Source organism: Taeniopygia guttata, chromosome 21, assembly GCF_048771995.1.
Source record: "Taeniopygia guttata chromosome 21, bTaeGut7.mat, whole genome shotgun sequence".
NCBI lineage: Eukaryota > Metazoa > Chordata > Aves > Passeriformes > Estrildidae > Taeniopygia > Taeniopygia guttata.
In genome coordinates this window covers 6,373,583-6,401,478 of record NC_133046.1, presented here as the reverse complement: position 1 = coordinate 6,401,478, position 27,896 = coordinate 6,373,583, and the positions used below count along the sequence as shown (strand labels likewise).

The following is a 27,896-nucleotide window of genomic DNA, read 5'->3' as shown; positions in this document are numbered from 1 at the left end:
TGTCCAGCTGTGTCCAGCTGTGTCCAGGTGTGTCCAGCTGTGCCCAGCCCGCCCCACCCCTCCGTCCTGCCGGACCCCAGGGGCAGGAGCTGCCCATGAAACGTCCCAGTCGGTCTCCGGTGACAATAAAAACCACAAAAAACTATAAAATAAATACCAAACTCCTGGTTGAACGGCTCTGCGTGGTAATTCTTGGGGTGGAAAACGCCTCTATAAAGCAAAAGGATTTGGCTCTGAGGAGGGAGGGACCATCCTCGTTTCCCAAAATCCGCCCAGCCCAGGTGATTTGGGGTCATAAAATAGCCCAAACTGCCCTCAAAATCAGGGTCCTTCAGCTGCTGCTCTTGAAACATGACTCTCCTTGGAAGTTAAAATACCTCCTGCACACTTCAGCCTTCTCCTGGCCCTGTGCCCCAGCCAGGCCCCACTTTTGGGTTAAAATCACCCCTTTTTTGCTTAAGTCTCAGTTCCCAAGGAGATCCTCGGTTGATTTCTCTTTCTCCCCGCTGAAATCCTCTCCGGCGGCTCGGCCCCGCTGAGCTCCGGGCACAGCCCCAGCCGCTGCCTCTCCTCGGGCCGTTTTTGTTGTTGTTTTCCCCGAATTTCCCTTTTTTAAAGGATTTTTGGCTCCTTCCCGCGCCCCGCCCCCTCCCGCGTGCCGCGCGCGCCACCGCCCCTCTCCGGCCGCAACCATCACCGCGCGGGGGGGGGGACTCGCTGCTGGGGACACCCCACAGGCACCTCACGGGCGGGGGGGGCGGGACACGGCCCACACCCTCACACACAGCGGGAGGAGAGCGAGGGGTCGCTCCTCCAACCCGCCGCTCCCGGAGCTTGATTAATTTATTAATTAATCGAGGCTTGTGTCTCCTCCCCCCGCGCGGTGGGTGGGGGCGGCCGCGGGCCGGGAGCGCGGCGGGGCCGGGATGTGGCGGCGGCTGCGGGCGCTGAGGGGCTGCGGGTGAGTGCGGGGCCCTGCCCTTATTCCTTCCTTTTTCTTCCTTATTCCATTCCCTTTTCTTCCCTCATTCCCTTCCCTTATTCCCTTCCCTTCTCTCCTTCTCTTCCCTTATTCCCTTCCCTTCCCCGGGAGCCATCCCGCTACCAGCCCTCAGTCCCCCTCGTTCTCCTTCCTCCTTTTTCTCCCCTTGTTTCCCTAGTTTTCCCCTTTATTTTACCCTTTCCCCTCAGTTTTTACCCGTTTTCCACAGTTTACCCCTTGTTTTCACTTTCACGCTTGTTTTTACCTGTTTTACACTGCTTTCTCCTGGTTTTTCTCCTCTACCCCCTTGCTTCCCCTCCTTTCTCCCTTGTATTCTCATTTTCTTGTTGTTTTTTCTTTTTTCTCCCCCTTTTCCCCCTCGTTTTCCCCCCTTTTCCCCTTCGTTTCCCCCTTCGTTTTCCCCCTCGTTTCCCCCTTCGTTTTCCCCCTCGTTTCCCCCTCGTTTCCCCCTTCGTTTTCCCCCTTTCCCCCTTCGTTTTCACCCCTTTTCCCCATCGCTTTTCCTCCCCTTTTCCCACTCGTTTTTCCCCCTTTTCCCCTTCGTTTTCCTCCCTTTTCCCCTTCGTTTTCCCCCCTTTTCCCCCTCGTTTTCCCCCCTTTTCCCCCTCGTTTTTCCCCCTTTTCCCCCTCGTTTTTCCCCCTTTTCCCCCTCGTTTTTCCCCCTTTTCCCCCTCGTTTTTCCCCCTTTTCCCCCTCGGTTTTCCCCCTTTTCCCCCTCGGTTTTCCCCCTTTTCCCCCTCGGTTTTCCCCCTTTTCCCCCTCGGTTTTCCCCCTTTTCCCCCTCGTTTCCCCCCCTTTTCCCCCCTCGCTTTTCCCCCTTTTCCCCCTCGCTTTCCCCTTCCTTTTCCCCCTCGCTTTTCCCCCTTTTCCCCCTCGCTTTTCCCCCTTTTCCCCCTCGCTTTCCCCTTCCTTTTCCCCCTCGCTTTTCCCCCTTTTCCCCCCTCGCTTTTCCCCCTTTTCCCCCCTCGCTTTTCCCCCCTTTTCCCCCCTCGCTTTTCCCCCCTTTTCCCCCCTCGCTTTTCCCCCTTTTCCCCCTCGCTTTCCCCCCCTTTTCCCCCCTCGCTTTTCCTCCCCTTTCCCCCTCGCTTTTCCTCCCCTTTCCCCCTCGCTTTTCCTCCCCTTTCCCCTCGCTTTTCCCCCCTTTCCCCCCTCGCTTCCCCCCCTTTTCCCCTTCCTTTTCCCCCTTTTCCCCTTCCTTTTCCCCTTTCCCCCTTCCTTTTCCCCCTTTTCCCCTTCCTTTTCCCCCTTTTCCCCTTCCTTTTCCCCCCTTTCCCCTTCCTTTTCCCCCCTTTCCCCTTCCTTTTCCCCCCTTTCCCCTTCCTTTTCCCCCCTTTCCCCTTCCTTTTCCCCCCTTTCCCCTTCCTTTTCCCCCTCGCTTTTCCTCCCCTTTCCCCCTCGCTTTTCCCCCTTTCCCCCCTCGCTTTTCCCCCTTTCCCCCCTCGCTTTTCCCCCTTTCCCCCCTCGCTTTTCCCCCTTTCCCCCCTCGCTTTTCCCCCTTTCCCCCCTCGCTTTTCCCCCTTTCCCCCCTCGCTTTTCCCCCTTTCCCCCTTCCTTTTCCCCCTTTCCCCCTTCCTTTTCCCCCTTTCCCCCTTGCTTTTCCCCCCTTTCCCCCCTCCTTTTCTCCCCCATTTTCCCCTGTTCTTTTCCTCCCATTTCCCCTTTTTTCGGGGCACTATCTCTGAGCTGGACGCTCTGACCCGCAGGTGGGGCTGGCTCTGCCAAGGTCCGGCAGCTCAGGGTGCCCGTGCGGCTTTTGCCCCCTGGGCTGTGCCAGCAGCCGGCGGAGCGCTGGCATTTGCATCACCCTGTGCCTCCTTCCTTAAAAACATCACCCTGTGCCTCCTTCCTTAAAAACGCCTTTGCCAGCGTGTTTTCCTGAGCGGGACAGGGCTGGGGACAGGGCTGGGCTCAGCTCTCGGCTCTGGCATCCGCACCCAGCGGGAGAGATGGAGCAGGGGCTGGTTTGGGCGGGCAGCCTGGCACTGAGGTGTCCCCCTGTATCAAGGTGTCCTCTGGGATCAAGGTGTACCCGGGGACTGAGGTGTCCCTGGCACTGAGGTGTCCCCTGGGATCAGAGTGTCCCCAGGCACTGAGGTGTCCCCAGGACTGAGATGTCCCCTGGATCAAGGTGTCCCCAGGCACTGAGGTGTCCCCTGGGACCGAGGTGTCCCCTGGGATCGAGGTGTCCCCTGGGATCAAGGTGTCCCCCAGCACTGAGGTGTACTCAGGGACCAAGGTGTCCCCCTGGCACCGACGTGTCCCCCAGATTGAGGTGTCCCTTGGCACTGAGGTGTCCCCTGGGGCCGAGGTGTCCCCAGGACTGAGATGTCCCCCGGATCAAGGTGTCCCCAGGCACTGAGGTGCTCCTGGGATCAGGACCGAGGTGTCCCCCAGATTGAGGTGTCCTTTGGGATTGAAGTGTCCCCTGTGACCGAGGTGTCCCCAGGACCGAGATGTCCCCCGGATCAAGGTGTCCCCAGGCACTGAGGTGTCCCTGGGATCAGGACCAAGGTGTCCCCTGGGATCAAGGTGTCCCCTGTGATCAAAGTGTCCCCTGGGATCAAGGTGTCCCCCAGCACTGAGGTGTACTCAGGGACCGAGGTGTCCCCAGGACTGAGATGTCCCTCAGATTGAGGTGTCCCCAGGCACCGAGGTGTCCCCCAGGACTGAGGTGTCCCCCAGACCAAGGTGTCCCCCAGACCGAGGTGTCCCCAGGACTGAGATGTCTCCCGGATCAAGGTGTCCCCAGGCACTGAGGTGTCCCTGGGATCAGGACCGAGGTGTCCCCCAGGCCGAGGTGTCCCCAGGCCCTGAGGTGTCGCCCAGCCCAAGGTGTCCCCCAGCCCGAGGTGTCCCCGCGATGCTGGGGAAGGAGGCAGCGTTGGAATTGCAGCGGTTCCTGTGCTCTCCTGTCGCAGGCGGAGATGGCAGCACCACACGGCCATCCAGGTGACCAACGAGCCCATCCTGCAGTTCAAACCAGGGAGCCCCGAGCGAGCGGCGCTGCAGAAGGTACCAGTGCCGGGATTTGGGGATTTTTGGGGCTGGGAGGGCCCCGGGCTGTGGTGCAGAGCAGCCCCAGTGTCTCCCTGGTGTGACAAGCCCATCGTGCCCAGCTCCTTCCCGGTGGGCACAGCTGTGCCTCCTGCGGGCAGCCCGTGCCTGGAGCCTGTTCCCCGCTCCCTGTGCCCGTGGGAAGGGGGATGGAGGGCAGCTGGACGGGCTGGGAGCTGCTCCCACCGCCTTCTCTGTCAGAATCTGTGGGTACTGGTGATTCCAAGATTGTAGAAAGTCTCTGTCTTTCAGCCCCGCTGCCAAAGCAGAAGCCATAATTCATCTGTGCTGGTTTCAAGGTTGTTTATTCTGTTTATCTCTAACATGTTCTGCTGCCCTGCCGCAGCTCTGTCCTGCAGGGCAGCGTGTGGGGCTCTGCCCTCAGTGGGATGGTACAAACATTAAATACCACAAACTACCTGTGCTGGATTTACAATAACGTGCCAATATCTGTCACCTACGTTGGACAGTGTGTCCCCAGCCTGAACCAACAGAAAAATGCCAACAGCACAGTGAAACATGGAGGGCATGAAGAAGGAGAAAAAGGACAAGGCACACCCAATTTCCTCCATCTTGTCCCCTCTGAACCCCTAATCTAGAAATCTAAAATTTTACTTTTACATTCATGTCACACTTAATTATTACTCTTACCAAACACTCAAAGCTGGTAATTCATCCTGTAAGATTGAAAACTCCTCTCCATGGACAGAGATCACAGACAGTGTCTCTCGGGGCTCTGTCCAGGGGGGTTCCTGACCCCTGCCAGGGCAGCCAGAGGGAAGCCCTGGATTCCCACAGTTCTCCTCTCTGCCAGGCCCTCGCTGACCTGAAGGGCAAGACCGAGGCCATCCCGTGTGTCATCGGGGGGGAGGAGGTGTGGACCCCCACGGTGAGGTACCAGCTGTCGGTGAGTCAGGGCTTCTCATTGAATGGGGGAGAACAGAGCAGGGGGTCCCTGCAGGAGGATCCTGGGACTGGTTCCTACAGAGCCTCTTCTTCTCTTCCCAGCCCTTTAACCATGCACACAAGGTGGCCAAGTTCTGCTATGCCAGCAAGGTGAGTGCACCTGTCTGTCCCCCCTCTTCCTGGCTGCTTTTTGGGGAAGCAGCAGCACTTGGCCTTGGTTTAGCAAGTGAAATGCATTTTGTGAGCAGGGAGGCTCCAGGAGCCTTTCCAAGCCCCGGGGATCCAGGAGCAAACCCACCAGGAGCTGCAGATCTGGGGTTGTGCAGGCACCAGTGGTCTGTGCCTGGGCTGGGTGACTCCTCGCTTTTCCCTGTGACCTGGTGGTGGGGAGGAACCTGGAGAGGCTCCTCCTTGCTGCCTTTTCCCCTTTGCCTCCACAGGAGCTCATTAACAAAGCCATTAACGCTGCCCTGGCAGCGAGGAAGGAGTGGGAGCTGAAGCCTGTGCAGGACCGGGCCCAGATCTTCCTGAGGGCGGCCGACATGCTGAGCGGCCCGCGGCGAGCAGAGGTGCTGGCCAAGACCATGGTGGGGCAGGTAGGGGCTTGTCCTGCTGTGAACAGGCTCTGTCTGCTGAGGAAGGCAGGAGCTCCCCTGAAATGGGAAATGCAAACCCCCTCTCCCTCTGAATTGGTATCATTTTGAAGTTAAGGAGCTCTCAGGCAAAGATATGGGAATAGGAATAACAGTTCTGTACTAGGAAAACTAAAAAAGCAAATGTAATAGTACAAAAACAAACAAACAAAATTCTGGCAGAGTCAGAACAGGCCCTGGCAGGCTGTGGGGCAGGGAGGTGGCAGCAGCCCCATCCCAGGGGGGCTCAGCCCTCCTGCAGTGCCAGCTGTGCTTCTGCTGGAGCAGGATCCTCTGGAGCTCCAGGGCTGGGGGAGATGGGCCTGGGCTCCTCTGGGAATGCAGTGGGGAAGAGCTGCTGTGGTGTCCCAAAATCTCAGATTGTATCCAAGTAGGAATGCTTGGCTCCTCCCCCTGCACAGAGTCATCTCCCACTGGGATGATGGAATTTTCTCAGCCACGCAGGGACACTCAATGGCCCATGAACAGAAGATAATTAATAATTAATGGCCCATTAGCAGAAGCTATCTCTTGGAGGGAGGTGTAGAAGAGATAAAGAAAACTGCCCAGTGAACAGAGGATGACTGCCCCAGCTCTGACAGACTGGAATAGAATACACCCCCCCATTTCCAGCCTAGGACAGGGGTGCTGGAGAAGCTGGGCTGAGCAGGGGGAGCAGAGCAGGAGGGGCTGCCAGGGCAGTTTTTGGCAGTGGGAAGGGCTGGAGGTGCTCTGTGAGGGGCCCAGGGTGATCCTCACTCCTTGCTGTGCTGGGAGCAGGATCGAGAGGCCGTGCAGGAGGCCCCATCTTTGGGAACTGAGCTTGGGTGGAGCACCCCACAGCCAGCACTGCACCACTGCTGCATTCCCCGCTGCACCACTGCTGCATTTCCCCCTGCACCAATGCTGCATTCCCCCCTGCACCACTGCTGCACTCCCCCTTCCCTCTCCTGCAGGGCAAGACCGTGATCCAGGCCGAGATCGACGCCGCCGCCGAGCTGATCGACTTCTTCCGCTTCAACGCCAAGTTCGCGCTGGAGCTGGAGCAGAGCCAGCCCCTCAGCGTGGACATCAGCACCAACTCCATGGTCTACCGGGGGCTGGAGGTCAGCTGGGCCCCCTGCCCCCCGCGGGCCCCTCGGGGGGACAGCAGGCTCCCCATGGTCCCTTCTCCCCGTGCCTCCGCAGGGCTTCGTGGCTGCCGTGTCCCCCTTCAACTTCACGGCCATCGGGGGCAACCTGGCGGGGGCTCCGGCGCTGATGGTGAGTCCTGGGGGCAGGGGGACAGCACAGGGGGACAGGATGGGGAGGCAGGGGGCAGGGGGACAGGATGGGGGGACAGGATGGGGAGGCAGGGGGCAGCACAGGGGGACAAGGAAACAGGACAGGGGGGCAGGGCAGGGGGACAAGGGAGGGGGACAGAGGGACAAGGCAGGGGGACAGAGGGACAGGACAGGGTCACAGGATTTTGGGGCAGGATGGGGGGGACAGGACAGGGTCACAGGATGGTGAGGCAGGGCAGGGCGACAGAGGGACAGGACAGGGTCACAGGATTTTGGGGCAGGATGGGGGGGACAGGACAGGGTCACAGGATGGTGAGGCAGGGCAGGGCGACAGAGGGACAGGACAGGGTCACAGGATTTTGGGGCAGGATGGGGGGCTGGGATGGGATAGGACAGGGGCACAGGACAGGGTCACAGGATGGTGAGGCAGGGCAGGGGGACAGAGGGACAGAACAGGGAGACAAGGAAACAGGACAGGGGGGCAGGGCAGGGGGACAAGGTTGGGGGACAGAGGGACAGGACATGGGGACAGGCGGACAAGGAGACAGAACAGGGGGACAGGACAGGGTCACAGAATGGGGGGCAGGATGGGGGGACAAGAGGGACAGGACAGGGTCACAGAATGGTGGGCCAGGATGGGGGGACAGGACAGGGTCACAGGATTTTGGGGCAGGATGGGGGGCTGGGACAGCACAGGGGGACAGGACAAGGTCACAGGATGGTGAGGCAGGGCAGGGGGACAGGACAGGGTCACAGGATTTTGGAGCAGGATGGGGGGGCCAGGACAGGACAGGGGGATGGAGCAGTCCAGGGAAAAGTTGGGAGAGGGATCCCAGCCCTCGGGTTCAGCTGGGCTGGGGTAGGCAAGGAGGGAGCCTGGCCTCGCTGGGGCTGTTCCACAAACACTCCTGGGGCCTCTTGCACCCCTTGACCCAATCAGCATTTAGGTTTAATTAAAGCACCCCAGTGCCTGGCTTTCAGTGTGGTGGGGGAAGTGCTGGGAAGGCACAACTGCCCAAACCTGCCCTTGTGGGGTTTTTGTTCTAAGCAAGGTGTCTTTTCCTCCCCAGGCTGGGCTGGGATCTGGGAATTAGCCCAGCAGGGGTTTGATTTCCTACCTGGGCTCGGGCGCTGTTGGGACACGAAGGTGTAACCAGTTTGTAGCTGCTCAGATTCCTCTGGGATGACACTTTTGGGTGCAGGGCCAAGGAAGGCGAGGGCAGGCCATGGCTCTGCCATTTAGTACCAAACTGGCAGACAGGAGAGCCCAGAAGGTCTGAAAAAATATATTAAAAAAAAAATCAAAGTATTGGTAAAAAGCATTTCTGTACATTCCCATTTATGTCCCAGCCCACGGAGCACAGGAGCTCCTGCCTCTGCTGGGTGGAATTTGGGGAGAACCTGGTGAATTTGGGCCAGGAATAATTAATTTATTGTTGTACTGGGAAAGAAAAAAACCCAATGGATTGTCCTCAGGTTTTTGCTAATTAGGCTCAGATTTCCTGCTGGCCCTAAAGAGGCTGGAGAGATTTTAATTTGGGAACATCCCATTTAAAGCCATATTTGAGTGAAGCATTTGAAGCTGTCACTAGGGCAGGAATGGGGGGACAGGGAGAGAGGGTGGAGCCGCCATGGAGCTGGGAAGATTTCTGGGAAGAGAGGTCCCTTCCTCCCACCCCAGGAGCTGGGGGATACCCTTGGCTTTGGGAATCTGGCAGTGAGCTCATCCCAGAGCGGGTGAACCCGGGACAAACCCGTGCTGGCAGCTCTGAGTGACACCTGGGGACATTCCTAGGTGGGTGTGACAGTGAATTCCCACGGGATCCCCTGCCCTGGGCCGGGAGCAGAAGGCAGCAGCACATAGGAGGTGCCTTGGAAAGCTCGGCAGCAGGGGGCACCTGGAATTAAAGTTAGGAAAAAACGCTGCTTAACAGGGGAATGTTAATTAGAGCCCCGGTGAAAATGCTGCTTAATAGGGGAATGTTAATTAGAGCCCCAGTGTTTCTGCCACCACGGGGGGTTGGGCACTGGAGAGATCCATGCAGTCAGTCCTGGGAATGGGATTTCCTCGGGATCAGAGCAGTCCAGGCTGGGAATGCTGTGACTGCCTGTGGCCTGCATTGCCCAGCTGCCTGCAGGTCCTGCAGGATGGTGTTCATTTCTGCAGGGATGTGCTTGGTTTCTGCAGGGATGTGCTTGGTTTCTGCAGGGACAGTGCTTGGTTTCTGCCCGTGGAGGGATTGGAGGGGCCCAGGGGGAGCTTTTCCTGCACAACAAATCCCAGGAAAGCAGGAGACAGGAGTCCAGAACTCCCTGCCCAGCCCTCCCAGGGCTGTGACCCGTGCAGGGGAGGCTGAGCTGTGTGACAGGGACACAGGGCAGTCACAGGGAGGCCAAGGGGGTGGCACCAGTGGAGTTCTCCAGCCCCTCGTGCTCTTTGTGCCTGGTTCATCCAGGCAGGAGCTTTGGTTTCACTGCCCTGCCTGGCACAAGCACCTGCTGGCCCTGCCCAGGGCTGGTGGCAGTGCTGGTGACATTGGAGCTCATTCCCATGTCCTGAGGCAGGAACCAGAGCCTGGTGGCATCAGGAGAACATTCCCATGTCCTGAGGCAGGAACCAGAACCTGGTGGCATCAGGAGCTCATTCCCATGTCCTGAGGCAGGAACCAGAGCCTGGTGACATCGGGGAGAACATTCTCATGTCCTGAGGCAGGAACCAGGGCCTGGTGACATTGGAGCTCATTCCCATGTCCTGAGGCAGGAACCAGAGCCTGGTGGCATCAGGAGAACATTCCCATGTCCTGAGGCAGGAACCAGGGCCTGGTGACATCGGGGAGAGCATTCCCATGTCCTGAGGCAGGAACCAGAGCCTGGTGACATCAGGAGAACATTCCCATGTCCTGAGGCAGGAACCAGGGCCTGGTGACATTGGCAGGAACCAGGACCTGGTGACATTGGAGCTCATTCCCATGTCCCGAGGCAGGAACCAGGGCCTGGTGACATCGGGGAGAACATTCCCATGTCCTGAGGCAGGAACCAGCAGGACCTGGTGACATTGGGGAGAACATTCCCATGTCCTGAGGCAGGAACCAGCAGGACCTGGTGACATCAGGAGAACATTTCTGTGTCCTGAGGCAGGAACCAGGGCCTGGTGACATCAGGGAGAACATTCCCATGTCCTGAGGCAGGAACCAGAGCCTGGTGACATCAGGGAGAACATTCCCATGTCCTGAGGCAGGAACCAGAGCCTGGTGACATCAGGAGCTCATTCCCATGTCCTGAGGCAGGAACCAGAGCCTGGTGACATCAGGAGAACATTCCCATGTCCTGAGGCAGGAACCAGAGCCTGGTGACATCAGGAGCTCATTCCCATGTCCTGAGGCAGGAACCAGAGCCTGGTGACATCAGGAGAACATTCCCATGTCCTGAGGCAGGAACCAGGACCTGGTGACATCAGGAGAACATTCCCATGTCCTGAGGCAGGAACCAGAGCCTGGTGACATCAGGGAGCACATTTCTGTGTCCTGAGGCAGGAACCAGAGCCTGGTGACATCAGGGAGCACATTTCTGTGTCCTGAGGCAGGAACCAGTGCCTGGTGACGTTGGAGCTCATTCCCATGTCCTGAGGCAGGAACCAGCAGGACCTGGTGACATCGGGGAGAGCATTCCCATGTCCTGAGGCAGGAACCAGAGCCTGGTGGCATCAGGAGCTCATTTCTGTGTCCTGAGGCAGGAACCCGAGCTGGTGACATCAGGGAGAACATTCCCATGTCCTGAGGCAGGAACCAGGGCCTGGTGACATCAGGAGAACATTCCCATGTCCTGAGGCAGGAACCAGAGCCTGGTGACATCAGGAGAACATTCCCATGTCCTGAGGCAGGAACCAGAGCCTGGTGACATCAGGAGAACATTCCCATGTCCTGAGGCAGGAACCAGGACCTGGTGACATTGGAGCTCATTCCCATGGCCTGGTGACATCAGGAGAACATTCCCATGTCCTGAGGCTGTTTTTCCAGCTCCTCCTGGGGAAGTCTGCTCAGCCCTGGCAGGGAGGGAGTGGAGGGCTGGCACAGGCACCTGGTGAGAGAAAAGGGGAGGATTTGTTCCCTCAGCTGAGTGGGCACACCCAGCCCTGCCCTAACAGGGTGAAGGTGCTGTTGCCTTTTTCCCAGCCTGGAAAGGAAACTTGGGATGATTTTAGTAAGGGGGTAATACAAGAGCAGATCTTTATTTGAAGGCCTTCAGGGGCAGTTATGGGAAGATGTCTACAAAAGCCCACCCCCATTTTAGGAAATCAGTATAATGGATAAAAAGCACCAATTGGGAGGACAAGGGGTGATGTATTTCCCCCCAGGTCTGGAGTCCCCCCTCAGCCCTGGCTGAGCTCTGCCCATGAAATATCCCAAAGGACCAAACAGCACTGAGGCCTTGTGTCCCCTGGGGCTGGAGCTCTGGGATTTTTGCCTTTTTGCCTGGGGAAAGACCATGGAAAAGTCCTGGGAAATGCAGTCACTGATACAACAGAGCTACACATGTATGAGTGAACAATATATGGAATAATGAGGAGCACATAAAAGAGAAAAAGGGCTGCGTGTCCCTGCGAGGTGCCACCTCTCGGGGACAGCTTTGCAGGGATTCAGAGGTCCCTGACGGAGGTGTTGTGCTGCCCCAGGGGAACGTGGTGCTCTGGAAGCCCAGCGACACTGCCATGCTCTCCAGCTACGCCGTCTACAGGATCCTGCTGGAGGCAGGGCTGCCCCCCAACGTGGTGCAGTTCGTGCCCTCGGACGGGCCCGAGTTTGGGGACACCGTCACCAGCTCCCAGCACTTCTGCGGCCTCAACTTCACCGGCAGCGTGCCGTAGGTTGGGCACGGGGAGGGCAGGGACGGGCTGGGGGCTCCTCTGCTGGCCCTTGGGGCGGCCTGGCAGGATGTGGTGGTGGGGTTCCATCAAAGTGGGGTTCAAAGGGGTGACAGAAAGGCTCTGAGCCGGGGGTGGTGCTGGGGGGGAGTGGTTTTAGCTCCAACTCGGGGCACAGGAACAGCAGGAGTGGCAGTGACACTTCCAGGGGTGCTGCAGGTGGGTTTGCACCCTGGGTAGGGTGGGTTTGCACCCCAGGTGGGTTTGGTTTGTACCCCGGGTGGGTTTGCTTTGCTCTCAGGGTGGGTTTGTACCCCAGGTGGGTTTGGTTTGCTCTCAGGGTGGGTTTGGTTTCCTCCCCAGGTTGCCTTGCCCCAAACCAGGTGGGTTTGGTTTCTTCCCCAGGTGGATTTGGTTTGCTCTCAGGGTGGGTTTGCTTTGCTCTCAGGGTGGGTTTGGTTTCCTCCCCAGGTGGGTTTGGTTTGCTCTCAGGGTGGGTTTGCCCCCCAGATGGGTTTGGTTTGCTCTTAGGATGAGTTTGTACCTCAGGTGGGTTTTGTTTGCCCCCCAGGTGGGTTTAGTTTGCTCTCAGGGTGGGTTTGTACCTCAGGTGGGTTTGCTTTGCTCTCAGGTTGGGTTTTGTTTGCACCTTAGATGGGTTTGGTTTGCCCCCAGGTGGGTTTAGTTTGCTCTCAGGGTGAGTTTGTACCTCAGGTGGGTTTGGTTTGCCCCCTAGTTGGGTTTTGTTTGCCCCCCAGGTGGGTTTGCCTTGCCCCCCAGGTGGGTTTAGTTTGCTCTCAGGGTGGGTTTGTACCCCAGGTGGGTTTGCTTTGCTCTCAGGGTGGGTTTGTACCCCAGGTGGGTTTGGTTTGCTCTCAGGGTGGGTTTGTACCTCAGGTGGGTTTTGTTTGCCCCCTGGGTGGGTTTGCTTTGCTCTCAAGGTGGGTTTGTACCCCAGGTGGGTTTGCTTTGCCCCCCGGGTGGGTTTTGTTTGCCCCCCGGGTGGGTTTTGTTTGCCCCCCGGGTGGGTTTGCCTTGCCCCCCGGGTGGGTTTTGTTTGCCCCCCAGGTGGGTTTGCTTTGCCCCCTGGGTGGGTTTAGTTTGCTCTTAGGGTGAGTTTGCCCCCCCAGTTGGGTTTTGTTTGCCCCCCAGGTGGGTTTGCCTTGCCCCCCGGGTGGGTTTGCCTTGCCCCCCGGGCTCTGGCTGTGTCCCGTGGGGTGTCAGGGGTGCTGAGGGGTCCCAGGTCTGCCACCCCCGCAGGGACCCCTCCCCAGGGCCGGCCACGCTTGGCTGAGCAGGTGGGCGGCTCAGAGCTGGTGTGGTGGCTGAGCTCCCGCTGCGAGCCCATTTCCATTTTTATTGTTTTCCAGCCCAGGGGTTTGTCACAGTGAGGCCTGAAGGGAAGGGGGGAAAGGGGAGGAACAGAAACTTCTGGATGCTCACTCCCTGCCCTTCCCTGTAACAGTTTATTGTTAAAGCTGCTCTGTGGAGCCTTTGTTTGGTACCTGTGCCCTCAGTCCCACTCCCCTGTGCAGGGCATCCCTTTTTTGGGTGATTTCACCTCAAGGCATCCCTTTTTTTGGGATGATTTTCCATCGGGGCATCCCTTTTTTATGGGATTTTCCATTGGGGCATCCCTTTTTTAGGGTATTTCCCATCAGAGCATCCCTTTTTTGGGGGATTTCCCATCCCTATTTTTTGTGGGGGTTCCCATTGGGGCATCCCTTTTTTGGGGGATTTCCCATCAGAGAATCCATTTTTTGGGGGTTTCCTATCAGGGCATCCCTATTTTATGGGATTCCCCATTGGAGCATCCAATTTTTGTGGGGGTTTCCCATCAGGGCATCCCTTTTTGGGGGGATTTCCCATCCCTATTTTTTGTGGGGGTTCCCCATCGGGGCATCCATTTTTTGGGGGATTTCTCATCAGGGCATCCCTTTCTTAGGTGATTTCCCATCAGGGTATCCCTTTTTTTGGTAGGTTTCCCATTGGAGCATCCCTTTTTTGGGGGATTTCCCATCCTTATTTTTTGTGTGGGTTCCCCATCAAAGCATCCATTTTTGGGGGGGGGTTCCCATCGGGCACCCCTTTTTGGGGGGATTTCCCATCAGAGAATCCATTTTTTGGGGGGTTTCCCATCAGGGCATCCCTATTTTATGGGATTTCCCATTGGGCATCCCTTTTTGGCGGATTTCCCATCTCTATTTTTTGTGGGGGTTCCCCATCAGAGCATCTGTTTTTGTGGGGTTCCCCATTGGAGCATCCATTTTTTGGGGGGGGTTTCCCATCGGGGCATCCCTTTTTTGGGGGATTTCCCATTGGGGCATCCCTTCTTTTTTGGGGAATTTCCCATCTCTATTTTTTGTGGGGTTCCCCATTGGAGCATCCAATTTTTGTGGGGGTTTCCCATCAGGGCATCCCTTTTTATGGGATTTCCCATCAGAGCATCCCTTTTTTGGGGGATTTCCCATCCCTATTTTTTGTGGGGGTTCCCTATCAGAACATCCATTTTTTGGGGGGGTTTCCCATCGGGGCATCCCTATTTTATGGGATTTCCCATCGGAGAATCCATTTTTTGGGGGGGTTTCCCATTGGGGCATCCCTTTTTATGGGATTTCCCATCGGGGTATCCCTTTTTTAGGGAATTCCCCATCCCTATTTTTTGTGGGGGTTCCCCATCAAAGCATCCATTTTTTTGGGGGGTTTCCCATCAGGGCATCCCTTTTTTGGGGGATTTCCCATCTCTATTTTTTGTGGGGGTTCCCCATCAGAGCATCCAATTTTTTTGGGGGGTGGGGGGGGTTTCCCATCGGGGCATCCCTATTTTATGGGATTTCCCATCGGAGCATCCCTTTTTATGGGATTTCCCATCAGGGCATCCATTTTTATGGGATTTCCCATCGGGCCACCCCTTTTTTGGGGGATTTCTCATTTCTCTTTTAGGTGTTTTCCCAGCAGGTCCTGTCAGGGGTGCCCTGAGCAGCTCCTCCCTCCCGTTGCAGGACCTTCAAGCGGCTCTGGAAGCAGGTCTCGGAGAACCTGGACCTCTACCGCAACTTCCCACGCCTGGCCGGAGGTATTGGCCTCCCCCACACCTTTTTGGGGGCTTCAGGGGCAGCATTCCCATCCCTGTGGGCAGAGGGTGCAGGAAATCCCTGGATATTCCGAGCTGTGGGAGTAGCACAGGTTGGGATTTTGGGTGGGAGGTGGTGCTTGGACCCCCAGGTTTGGAGTTCCAAAGTTTGGGAATTGAGGTTGGCTCCTTTTGCAGGGGTTTTATCAGCCTGCTGCAGGGCTGTGCTCCCGGGGTCACGGCTCTCCCTGTCCTGGTGCCTTTTGGGGCTGTCTAAAAACAGAGGGCGGACAAAAATAAGGGAATTAAAAGTGCTTGTATTTGCTGAAAGGTCTTCAGGTACATCTCAGGCAGGGGCTACACCCAAAAATGGACCACGGGTTTTCACACTTTGATAACTTTGGTCCATTTGCATGTTGGGGGTTAATCCTTCTATTACAGCTTCAGCTAATGAAGTCATTTACCCCAATTTGCTCCCTGTAGCTCCCTTTTGTTTAATTTAATAATGCCTGAGGCAGTGAGGTGTCCTTGATTGCCAGGCCTGGAGAGGAATTGTTGTGTGTGCCCAAACCGGGAGAGCAGCAACTGAGCCGTGTGTGGAGTTTGGAGTTCTGCACTAAAGAACTACAGGGTCACAAACACACGGAGAACAGAAAAACCCAAACCCTGAGACAAACCCTGGGAGAGCCCCAGGCACATTTTGGGAGCTGTCACACCCTGCCAGCCCCAGGCACATTTTGGGAGGTGTCACACCCTTCCATCCCCTGGCACATTTTGGGACCTGTCACACCCTGCCAGCCCCAGGCACATTTTGGGACCTGTCACACCCTGACAACCCCAGGCACATTTTGGGAGGTGTCACACCCTGCCAGCCCCTGGAACATTTTGGGAGGTGTCACACCCTGACAACCCCAGGCACATTTTGGGAGGTGTCACACCTTTCCAGCCCCAGGCAAACTTTGGGACCTGTCACACCCTGCCAGCCCCAGGTGAGGTGTCACACCCTGCCAGCCCCAGGCACATTTTGGGAGCTGTGACACCCTGCCAGCCCCAGGCACATTTTGGGATGTGTCACACCCTGCCAGCTCCAGGCAGATTTTGGGACCTGTCACACCCTGCCAGCCCCAGGCACATTTTGGGAGCTGTCACACCCTGCATCCCCAGGCACATTTTGGGAGCTGTACCCTGCCAGCCCCAGGCAGATTTTGGGAGTTGTCACACCCTGCATCCCCAGGTGAGGTGTCACACCCTGCCAGCCCCTGGCACATTTTGGGAGGTGTCACACCCTGCCAGCCCCAGGCACATTTTGGGACCTGTCACACCCTGCATCCCCAGGCACATTTTGGGAGGTGTCACACCCTGCCATCCCCAGGTAGATTTTGGGAGCTGTCACACCCTGCCAGCCCCAGGCACATTTTGGGAGGTGTCACACCCTGCCATCCCCAGGTAGATTTTGGGAGCTGTCACACCCTGCCAGCCCCAGGCACATTTTGGGAGGTGTCACACCCTGCCATCCCCAGGTAGATTTTGGGAGCTGTCACACCCTGCCAGCCCCAGGCACATTTTGGGACCTGTCACACCTTTCCAGCCCCAGGCACATTTTGGGAGGTGTCACACCCTGCCAGCCCCAGGCGAGGTGTCACACCCTGCCATCCCCAGGCAGATTTTGGGAGCTGTCACACCCTGCCAGCCCCAGGCAGATTTTGGGACCTGTCACACCTTGCCAGCCCCAGGCACATTTTGGGAGCTGTCTTCCTGGCAAATTCCCATTTTCCCATAGAGAATACCCATTTTTCCCTGAATATTCCAATTTTCCCTTAAATATTTCCATTTTGCCACAGAATATCCCAGTTTCACTGGAAAATTCGCACCCTGCCAGCCCCAGACACATTTTGGGAGGTGTCACACCCTGCCAGCCCCAGGCGAGCTGTCACACCCTGCCTTGCCCAGGCACATTTTGGGACCTGTCACACCTTTCCAGCCCCTCTGATGCCCTTTTCCTCTCGCAGAGTGCGGAGGGAAGAACTTCCACGTGGTGCACAGCTCCGCGGACGTGGGCAGCGCCGTCAGCGGGACCCTGCGCTCGGCCTTCGAGTTCGGCGGGCAGAAATGCTCCGCCTGCTCCCGGCTCTACGCTCCGGCCTCGCTGTGGCCCCACATCAAAGAGAAGCTGCTGGAGGAGCACGGGAAGATCAAAGTGGGAGATGTGAGCCGAGCTGCCGGGCTGCTGAAGGGCTTTGCGGCTCAGCGGGAGGCTGATGGGATTAGGGGCTGCGGGAACTGGCTGCTAATTCCCATTGAACCGAGCTTTTCATCCCCCCCACCGCCCCGCAGCTCCCGGCCGCGATGGGAAATTAACTTGTAGCCGCTCTGCGGGGAGGGCTGGGCCGCTTCTTCCCGGAGAACGGGAGCTCCCGGGACACCGGGGAGGGATTTTGGGGGAGTTGGAGCTGCCTCTGCTGCTGAGGGAGCGCTGGGCTGCAGGGCGTGCTCTCATCCCCTCCCTTCTGCCTCCCGCAGCCCACCCAGGACTTCGGGACGTTCTTCTCGGCGGTCATCGATGACAAGGTGAGCCCCGAGCTGCCCCAGGCTGGGATTCCTGCAGGAATGGGGACAGGGCAGAAACGGGGACAGGGATCCAGGTGATCCCAAAGCAGCCCAGGCTGGGGATTCCTGCAGGAATGGGGACAGGGATCCAGGCAGGAATGGGGACAGGGATCCAGGTGATCCCAGAACAGCCCAGGCTGGGAATTCCTGCAGGAATGGGGACAGGGCAGGAATGGGGACAGGGATCCAGGTGAGCCCGGAGCTGCCCAGGCTGGGGGTTCCTGCAGGAATGGGGACAGGGCAGGAATGGGGACAGGGCAGGAACGGGGACAGGGATCCAGGTGAGCCCAGGCAGGAATGGGGACAGGGATCCAGGTGAGCCCAGAGCAGCCCAGGCTGGGGATTCCTGCAGGAATGGGGACAGGGATCCAGGTGAGCCCAGAGCAGCCCCAGGTAGGAACGGGGACAGGGATCCAGGTGAGCCTGGAGCAGCCCCAGGCAGGAATGGGGACGGGGATCCAGGTGAGCCCAGAGCAGCCCAGGCTGGGGATTCCTGCAGGAATGGGGACAGGGATCCAGGTGAGCCCGGAGCTGCCCAGGCAGGAACGGGGACAGGGATCCAGGTGATCCCAGAACAGCCCAGGCTGGGAATTCCTGCAGGAATGGGGACGGGGATCCAGGTGAGCCTGGAGCAGCCCAGGCTGGGGTTTGCTGCACAGGTGGGGACAGGGATCCAGGTGAGCCTGGAGCTGCCCAGGCTGGGGATTCCTGCAGGAATGGGGACAGGGATCAGCTGGAGCTGGCTGGCAGCTGAGCCTTGTGTGCCCTGCTCATGAAAAAGGGGGACTTTCCCCCAGAAATCTTCCTGGCTTTGAGAGTTTTGTGTACATCCCCTGCTCCCCTCCTCTTCTTGAGCCACGAGGGCACTGAGAGCGGTGTGTCCTGGGAGGAGTGACCCAGACCCCCTTTTAAACCCCAAATGCCTCTTTAAACCCCCAAACCTCCTTGCAGACCCCCAACTGCTCCTATTCAACCCCCAACCCCCCCTTTTAAACCCACAGCTCCCCTTCTAGACCCCCAAACTCTCCTTTTAAATCCCCAGAGCCCCTTCCAGACCCCAAGCCCCCCTTTTAAAGCCCCAGAGCCCCTTCTAGACCCCCAAACTCTCCTTTTAAATCCCCAGAGCCCCTTCCAGACCCCAAGCCCCCCTTTTAAACCCCCAGAAGCCCCTTCCAGACCCCAAGCCCCCCTTTTAAACCCCCAGAGCCCCTTCCAGACCCCAAGCCCCCCTTCTAAACCCCCAGAGCCCTTTCTAGACCCCCAAACTCTCCTTTTAAATCCCCAAGCCCCCCTTTTAAATGCCCAGAGCCCCTTCCAGACCCCAAGCCCAGGTTCCCTGTCCCTGTCCCCAGGCCTTTGCCCGGATCAAGGGGTGGCTGGAGCACGCCCGGAGCTCCCCCAGCCTGACGGTGCTGGCGGGCGGCGGCTGCGACGACAGCGTCGGCTACTTCGTGGAGCCCTGCATCGTGCAGAGCAGCGACCCCCGGGACCCCATCATGAGAGAGGTGGGGAACCCCAAATACCTGTGAGATCCCATCATGGGAGAGGTGGGGAACCCCAAATACCTGTGAGACCCCATCATGAGAGAGGTGGGGAACCCCAAATACCTGTGAGACCCCGTCATGGGAGAGGTGGGGAACCCCAAATACCCGGGACCCTGTCATGAGAGAGGTGGGGAACCCCAGATACCTGTGAGACCCGTCATGGGAGAGGTGGGGAACCCCAGATACCCCGGGACCCCATCCCAAATCCCTATGGGACCCCATCCCAAATCCCTGCAGGACCCCCGGGACCCCATAATGAGAGAGGTGGGCAATTCCAAATCCCCATGGGACCCCATCCCAAATCCCCTGGGACCCCATAATGAGAGTGGTGGGGAATCCCAAATCCCCTGGGACCCCATCCCAAATCCCCTGGGACCCCATAATGAGAGTGGTGGGGAATCCCAAATCCCCTGGGACCCCATCCCAAATCCCCCGGGACCCCATCCCAAATCCCTGCAGGGCCCCATCCCAAATCCTTGCCAGGAAACCAGGAGCCCATCATGAGAGAGGTGGGGAATCCCAAATCCCTGTGGGACACCCCAGGATCCCATCCCAAATCCCTATAGGACCTCATCCCAAATCCCTGCAGGTTCCCCATCATGAGAGAGGTGGGAACCCCATCCCAAATCCCTGTGGGACCCCATCCCAAATCCCTGTGGGACCCCATCCCAAATCCCATTGGGGCAACCCAGGACCCCACCACGAGTGAGGGGTGGGGGAATCCCATCCCAAATCCCTATAGGGCACTCAGGGATCCCATCCCAAATCCCTGTAGGACCTCATCCTAAATCCCTGCAGGGAGCCCATCATGAGAGAGGTGGGGACCCCATCCCAAATCCCTGTGGGACCCCATCCCAAATCCCTGTGGGACCCCATCCCAAATCCCTGTGGGATCCCATCCCAAATCCCTGCTCTGGAGGGGGGGTTCCTATGGGAATGGGTTCCTGCATTGGGATTGGGCTTTTTGGGGTGGGGAAATTTTGGGGTTGATCCTCGTGGGGTGTGTTGTTTTTTGGGCTCACAGAAGATTTTGGGGTTGATCCTCCTGGGGTGTGCTGTTTTTGGGGCCCTTTTTGGGGCTGATCCTCATGGGATATGTTGTTATTTGGGCTCACAGAGATTTTGGGGCCAGTCTGGGAGATTTTGGGGTTGATCCTTGTGGGATGTGTTGTTCTTGGGGCTGCACGGGAGGTTTTGGGGCCAGTCTCGGAGATTTTAGGGTTGATCCTCATGGAATGTGTAGCTTTTTGGGCTCACAAGAGGTTTTTGGGGTTGATCCTCATGGGGTGTGTTGGTTTGGGGCTCACAGGAGATTTTGGGGCCATTTTGGGGTTGATCCTCATGGGATGTGTTGTTTTTGTGCTCACAAGAGGTTTTGGGGCCAGTCTGGGAGATTTTAAGGTTGATCCTCATGGAATGTGTCGCTTTTTGGGCTCACAGGAGATTTTTGGGGTTGATCCTCATGGTGTGTGTTGGTTTGGGGGCTGCACAGGAGGTTTTGGGGCCAGTCTGGGAGATTTTGGGGTTGATCCTCACGGTGTGTGTTGTTTTTTGGCCCACAGGAGATTTTTGGGCTGATCGTGGTGGTTTTTGATATTTTTGGGGCTGATCCTCCTGGTTTGTGGTGTTCTTTGGGCTCACTGGAAATTTTTGGGACCCTCCTCACTGTTTGTGTTGCTTTTTGGGCTGTCAAGAGATTTTGGGGTCAATCCTGATGGGGTTTGTCATTCTTTGGGCTCCCAGGGGATTTTGGGGCCAATCCTCAAAGCTTTTGTTATTTTTGGGGTTGATCTTCAGGGTTTGTGGCTCACAGGCAGTTTTTGGGGCCAATCCTGATGGGGTGTTTGGGTTTTTGGGGCCGATCCTGATGGTTTGTATGATTTTTGGGGTCGATCCTGATCGTTTGTATGATTTTTGGGGCCCATCCTGATGGTTTGTATGATTTTTAGGGCCCATCCTGATGGTTTGTATGAGTTTTGGGGCCCATCCTGATGGTTTGTATGATTTTTGGGGCCCATCCTGATGGTTTGTATGATTTTTGGGGCCCATCCTGATGGGATGTGCATTTTTTGTCGTCGATCCTGATGGGATGTGCATTTTTTGGGGCTCATCCTGATGGCATGTGCATTTTTTGGGGCCAATCCTGATGGTTTGTATGATTTTTGGGGCCCATCCTGATGGTTTGTATGATTTTTGGGGCCCATCCTGATGGTTTGTATGACTTTTGGGGCCGATCCTGATGGGATGTGCATTTTTTGGGGCCGATCCTGATGGTTTGTATGACTTTTGGGGCCCATCCTGATGGTTTGTATGATTTTTGGGGCCCATCCTGATGGGATGGGCATTTTTTGGTGCCGATCCTGACAGGATGTGCATATTTTGGGGCCAATCCTGATGGTTTGTATGATTTTTGGGGCCGATCCTGATGGGGTGTGCATTTTTTGGGGCCCATCCTGATGGTTTGTATGATTTTTGGGGCCGATCCTGATGGTTTGTATGAGTTTTGGGGCCCATCCTGACATGATGTGTGCATTTTTTGGGGCCAATCCTGACGGTTTATATGATTTTTGGAGCCAATCTTGCTGGTTTGTATGGTTTTTGGGGCCGATCCTGATGGGATATGCATTTTTTGGGGCCCATCCTGATGGGGTGTGGATTTTTTGGGGCCCATCCTGATGGTTTGTATGATTTTTGGGGCCAATCCTGATGGTTTGTATGATTTTTGGGGCCCATCCTGTTGGTTTGTATGATTTTTGGGGCCCATCCTGACGGGATGTGCATTTTTTGGGGCTGATCCTGATGGTTTGTATGACTTTTGGGGCCCATCCTGATGGGATGTGCATTTTTTGGGGCCAATCCTGATGGTTTGTATAATTTTTGGGGCCCATCCTGATGGTTTGTATGATTTTTGGGGCCAATCCTGATGGTTTGTATAATTTTGGGGCCCATCCTGACGGGATGTGTGCATTTTTTGGGGTCGATGCTAATGGTATCTGCATTTTTTGGGGTTGATGCTAATGGGATGGGCATTTTTTGGGGCCAATCCTGATGGTTTGTATGATTTCTGGGGCCAATCCTGATGGTTTATATGATTTTTAGGGCCCATCCTGATGGTTTGTATGATTTTTGGGGTTGATCCTGATGGTTTGTATGATTTTTGGGGCCCATCCTGATGGTTTATATGATTTTTAGGGCCCATCCTGATGGTTTGTATGATTTTTGGGGCCGATCCTGACGGGATGTGCATTTCTTGGGGCCAGTCCTGATGGTTTTTATGATTTTTGGGGCCCATCCTGACGGGGTATGCATTTCTGGGGCCCATCCTGATGGGCTGTGCATTTCTTGGGGCCAATCCTGATGGTTTGTATGATTTTTGGGGCCCATCCTGATGGGATGTGCATTTTTTGGGGTCGATTCTAATGGGATGTGCATTTTTTGGGGCCCATCCTGACAGGGTGTGCATTTTTTGGGGCCCATCCTGACGCTCTGGTGCATTTTCTGGGCTCCAGGAGATGTTGGAGCTAATCCTGACAGGATGTGTGCATTTTTTGGGGCCAATCCTGATGGTTTGTATGATTTTTGGGGCCGATCCTGATGGTTTGTATGATTTTTGGGGCCAATCCTGATGGTTTGTATGATTTTTGGGGCCAATCCTGATGGTTTGTATGATTTTTGGGGCCCATCCTGACGGGATGTGCATTTTTTGGGGCCCATCCTCATGGTTTGTATGATTTTTGGGGCCCATCCTCATGGTTTGTATGGTTTTTGGGGCTGATCCTAAAGGTTTGTATGATTTTTGGGGCCCATCCTGAGGGGTGTGCATTTTTGGGGCCCATCCTGATGGTTTGTATGATTTTTGGGGCCCATCCTGATGGTTTATATGATTTTTGGGGCCGATCCTGATGGTTTGTATGATTTTTGGGGCCCATCCTGACGGGGTGTGCATTTTTTGGGGTCGATTCTAATGGGATGTGCATTTTTTGGGGCCCATCCTGACAGGGTGTGCATTTTTTGGGGCCCATCCTGATGGGGTGTGCATTTTTTGGGGCCTATCCTGACGCTCTGGTGCATTTTCTGGGCTCCAGGAGAAGTTGGAGCCAATCCTGACAGGATGTGTGCATTTTTTGGCGCCAATCTTGATGGTTTGTATGATTTTTGGGGCCCATCCTGATGGGGTGTGTATTTTTTGGGGCTGATCCTGATGGTTTGTATGATTTTTGGGGCCGATCCTGTTGGTTTGTATGATTTTTGGGGCCCATCCTGATGGTTTGTTTGATTTTTGGGGCCCATCCTGATGGTTTGTATGAATTTTGGGGCCCATCCTGACGGGGTGTGCATTTTTTGGGGCCAATCCTGATGGGATGTGCATTTTTTGGGGCCGACCTTGACGCTCTGGTGCATTTTCTGGGCTGCAGGAGATCTTCGGGCCCATCCTGGCCGTGTTCGTGTACCCCGAGCAGCGCTACCGGGAGGTGCTGGAGCTCATCGACACCTCCACCCCCTACGGCCTCACGGGGGCGATCTTCGCCCGGGAGAAGTGAGTCCCGAAATTCCCGAAAATTCCCCCAAAAAGCAGCTGGGGGTGCTTTTCCCCTCTGGAGCGAGGCACGGATCCTCCTCCTCCTCTCCAGAGCAGGGAAGAGCATTTCCCACCCAGCCCGTGCTGCTTTTCCTGCTCCTCCTGCAGGCAGGGGAAGGGATGGTTTGGAAGTTTAGCTTAGTTTAATTTTTGGGGGTTCTTAGGCCAAAAAAGCTCTTTTTTCAGTGAAGAATTATCCCAAAGGAATGCTTGGAGCACATGGGGGTTGAATGCACAGCCCACTCAGCAGGAGGAGGGCAGAGAGTGGTGTAACCTCAGAGAGAATCACCCAAAATTGTCACAGAATTCTGGGCTGGCTGGGGCTGGAGGGACTTAGAGCTGATCCAGGGCCACCTCCCCCTGTCCCATCGTGCTCCAAACCCCGTTCAGCCTGGCCTGGGACACTGCCAGGGATGGGGCAGCCACGTTTCCCTGGATAATGAGGGGTAACAACCTTTGGTTTATAACCATGACGTGTAAATAGAGAAAGAAGCTGAAAAAAAACCCCAAAGCAGCAAAAACGCACGAGCTGTGTGTGTGTGAAACCCCCGAGGCCTGGAGCTGAGCACCTAAACCCCTCAGGAGGGGACAAAAATCCCCTCAGGGGGGACCCAAGCCCCTCTGTGCCCGTTTTGGGGTGCTCAGGGCTGTGCCTGTCCCTGCCCAGGGCTGCCATCGAGGAGTCCCTGCGGCTGCTGCGCCACTCCGCCGGCAACTTCTACATCAACGACAAATCCACGGGGGCCGTGGTGGCCCAGCAGCCCTTCGGGGGCTCCCGCATCTCAGGTGACACCAGGGCTGCTGGCCAGGCCCTCCCCAGCTCCCCTCTGTGTCCCTCCTGTCCCCTGCGTCCCTCCGTGTCCCTCTGTGTCCCTCCTGTCCTTGTGTGTCCCTTGTGTCCTTCCTGTCCCTTCATGTCCCTCTTGTCCCTCTGTGTCCGTCCTGTCCTTGTGTGTCCCTTGTGTCCCCCCTTGTCCCCATCCCTGCATGTCCCTCCCATCCTCAGTGTCCTTCCCGTCCCTTCATATCCCTCTGTGTCCCTCCTGTCCTCCTTGTCCTTCCATGTCCCTCCTGTGCCCCGTTCCCTCCATGTCCCCATCCTTCATGTCACTCCATGTCCCTCCCATTGCTCTGTGTCCCTCTGTGTCCTTCCCATCTCTCCGTGTCCCTCCTGTGCTCCTTGTCCTTCCATGTCCCTCCCATTCCTTGTGTCCTGTGTCCTTCCCAACCCTCCATGTTCCTTCCATCCTTCAATGACCCTCCTGTGCTCTGTGTCCCTTGTCCCGTGTCCCTCTCATCCTTTCCATGTCCCTCCTGTGCTCCGTGTCCCTGTTCTCTTCTTCCCTCCTGTCCCTGAGTGTCCCTCCTGTGTCCCATGTCCCTCCATGTCCCTGTCCTCTGTGTCCATGTCCCTCTGTGTCCCTCCATGTCCCTCCCATCTCTCTGCATCCCTCCTGTCCTCCTTGTCCTTCCTTGTCCCTCCTGTGCCCTGTGTCCCTCCCATCCCTCCACGTCCCTCCTGTGCTCCGTGTCCCTGTTCTCTTCTTCCCTCCTGTCTCTTGAGTGTCCCTCCTGTCCCTGTGTGTCCCTCTCATCCTTTCCATGTCCCTCCTGTTCCTCTGTGTCCATGTCCCTCCATGTCCGTCCCATCTCTCTGCATCCCTCCTGTCCTCCTTCAATGTCCCTCCTGTGCCCTGTGTCCCTCCCATCCTTTCCATGTCCCTCCCGTCCCCAGTGTCTCTTCCATCCCTCCACATCCCTCCTGTGCTCCATGTCCCTGTTCTCTTCTTCCCTCCTGTCCCTGTGTGTCCCTCCTGTGCCCTGTGTCCCTCCATGTCCCTGTCCTCTGTGTCCATGTCCCTCCATGTCCCTCCCATCTCTCTGCATCCCTCCTGTCCTCCTTCTCCTTCCATGTCCCTCCTGTCCCCTGTGTCCCTCTCATCCTTTCCATGTCCCTTCTGTCCCTCTGTGTCCCCAGTGTCTCTCCCATCCCTCCACATCCCTCCTGTGCTCTGTGTCCCTGTTCTCTTCTTCCCTCCTGTGCCCTGTGTGTCCCTCCATGTCCCCATCCTCTGTGTCCATGTCCCTCCTGTCCCTCTGTGTCCCTCCATGTCCCTCCTGTCCTCCTTGTCCTTCCATGTCCCTCTTGTGCCCTGTGTCCCTCTCATCCTTTCCACGTCCCTCCTGTGCTCTGTGTCCCTTGTCCTGTGTCCCTCCCATCCCTCCTGTCCTCCTTGTCCTTCCATGTCCCTCCTGTCCCCTCCCATCCCTCCAGGTCCCTCCTGTGCTCCATGTCCCTTGTCCTGTGTCCCTCCCATCCTTTCCATGTCCCTCCTTGTGCCCTGTGTCCCTCCCATCCCTCCACATCCCTCCTGTGCTCCATGTCCCTGTTTTCTTCTTCCCTCCTGTCCCTGTGTGTCCCTCCATGTCCCTGTCCTCTGTGTCCATGTCCCTCTGTGTCCCTCCATGTCCCTCCCATCTCTCTGCATCCCTCCTGTCCTCCTTGTCCTTCCATGTCCCTCCTGTCCCGTGTCCCTCTCATCCTTTCCATGTCCCTCCTGTCCCTCTGTGTCCCCAGTGTCTCTCCCATCCCTCCAGGTCCCTCCTGTGCTCTGTGTCCCTTGTCCTGTGTCCCTCCCATCCTTTCCATGTCCCTCCTGTCCCTCTGTGTCCCTCCCATCCCTCCACATCCCTCCTGTGCTCGGTGTCCCTCATTCTCTTCGTCCCTCCTGTCCCCGTGTGCCCCTCCATGTGCCCATCCTCGTGTCCCTCGGTGTCCCTGCCACCCTCGTGGTGCCACCAGCCCTTTCTGCTGTCCCCAGGCACCAATGACAAGCCCGGGGGTCCCCACTACCTCCTGCGCTGGACGTCCCCTCAGGCCATCAAGGAGACGCACGTGCCCCTGGGGGACTGGCGGTACCCCTACATGCAGTGACCTTGGGGACACTGCCACCCCAGCGCTGCAGCACTCACACTACTGACCCCTCACCTGCCCCTCCCAGTCTGGAAAAAAGGAAAAAAAATGATGTTAAATGGTAAAAGCTCAGAGCTCCTCGTGGTGTCCTGGGGACACGATGGTGACCGTGCCACTGGTTGGATTTGATGACTTTAAAGGGCTTTTCCAACCTCAGTGATTCTGTGCAAGCATGCTTAATTAGGTCAGTCATTAATTAAGGGGTGGCTGCAGAGGCACAGCTGGACCCTGAGTCCCTTTTCCTCCCGGCTCTGCCATCCCCAGAGCGGTTCCCTCTCCCCGGGGCCGAGCAGGAGCAGAGCAGGAGCTGAGACCTGTCCCTGTCCCTGCACCCCTGGGCTGGGCTGTGTCCCCAGCCTGAGCCCCCTGTCACTGCTGTGTCCCCATCCTGAGCCCCTTATCACCCCTGTGTCCCCAGCCCAAGCCCCCTGTCACCCCTGTGTCCCCAACCTGAACCAGGCCTTAAACCAGGAGTTAAACCAGGAGATAAACCAAGCCTTAAACCAGGAGTTAAAATTAAACCAGGCCTTAAACCAGGAGTTCAAATTAAACCAGGCCTTAAACCAGGAGTTAAAATTAAACCAGGCCTTAAACAAGAAGTTAAAACAAGCCTTAAACCAGGAGTTAAAACTAAACCAGGCCTTAAACCAGGAGTTAAAATTAAACCAGGCCTTAAACCAGGAGTTCAAATTAAACCAGGCCTTAAACCAGGAGTTAAAATTAAACCAGGAGTTAAAATTAAACCAGGCCTTAAACCAGGAGTTCAAATTAAACCAGGCCTTAAACCAGGAGTTAAATTTAAGCCAGGCTGCCCTGGGCTCTGCCCCAGCAGGGCTCGGTGCCGGAGCTGCAGTGGGAACAGGGTCTGGATTTGGGGCTCAGGGCTCTGCTCCTCCAGGCTCAGCTCTAATCACAAATGGGTCTGTGTCTAACCCCTACTAATCACTGGGTTAATTACTGCTCAATTAGCAGCCCTGGCAGGCGGGCACTGGGCTCAGCGGTGCCTCTGCCCCTGTGCAGGGCAGGCAGGAGTGGCTGCAGCTCCCCTGCATCCTGCCTCAGCTAGAAAAACGTGCAATAAATGAATTTTCAAGCCTCTTTGCGCTGCTTTTATGAATGATTCCTCTGGGCTGCTGTCAGAGAATGGCAGTGGGGACTTTAAATGAAATGAACCCCGCTTCACATTTTGTGCTGAAACCATGTTCCCCTGCTTGGGGAGGGAGAGGCAGGAGGATGAGGGGCCCCGTTCAGAATTCCTGGGATGATTTGGGTGGGAAGGGACCTCAGAGCTCACCCAGTGCCACCCCGGCCATGGCAGGGCCACCTTCCCCTGTCCCAGCTGCTCCAGCCCTGCCCAGCCTGGCCTTGGGCACTGCCAGG

At 56.8% G+C, this 27,896-nt stretch overlaps 1 protein-coding gene across 1 annotated transcript; it reads left to right on the top strand.

Annotated features, from left to right (window-relative positions):
• The first annotated feature begins 804 nt into the window (after positions 1–804).
• On the top strand, positions 805–27,614 carry ALDH4A1 (aldehyde dehydrogenase 4 family member A1). Its single transcript, XM_072917297.1, has 15 exons — positions 805–961; positions 3,922–4,015; positions 4,872–4,964; positions 5,066–5,113; positions 5,404–5,559; positions 6,552–6,701; positions 6,784–6,858; positions 11,551–11,738; positions 14,742–14,815; positions 16,822–17,018; positions 17,333–17,380; positions 18,772–18,924; positions 23,379–23,500; positions 24,210–24,328; positions 26,365–27,614. Exons 1-15 carry the CDS (start codon positions 927–929, stop codon positions 26,475–26,477), a joined length of 1,665 nt encoding a protein of 554 aa, XP_072773398.1. The 5' UTR covers positions 805–926; the 3' UTR covers positions 26,478–27,614.
• The last annotated feature ends 282 nt before the right edge of the window (positions 27,615–27,896 follow it).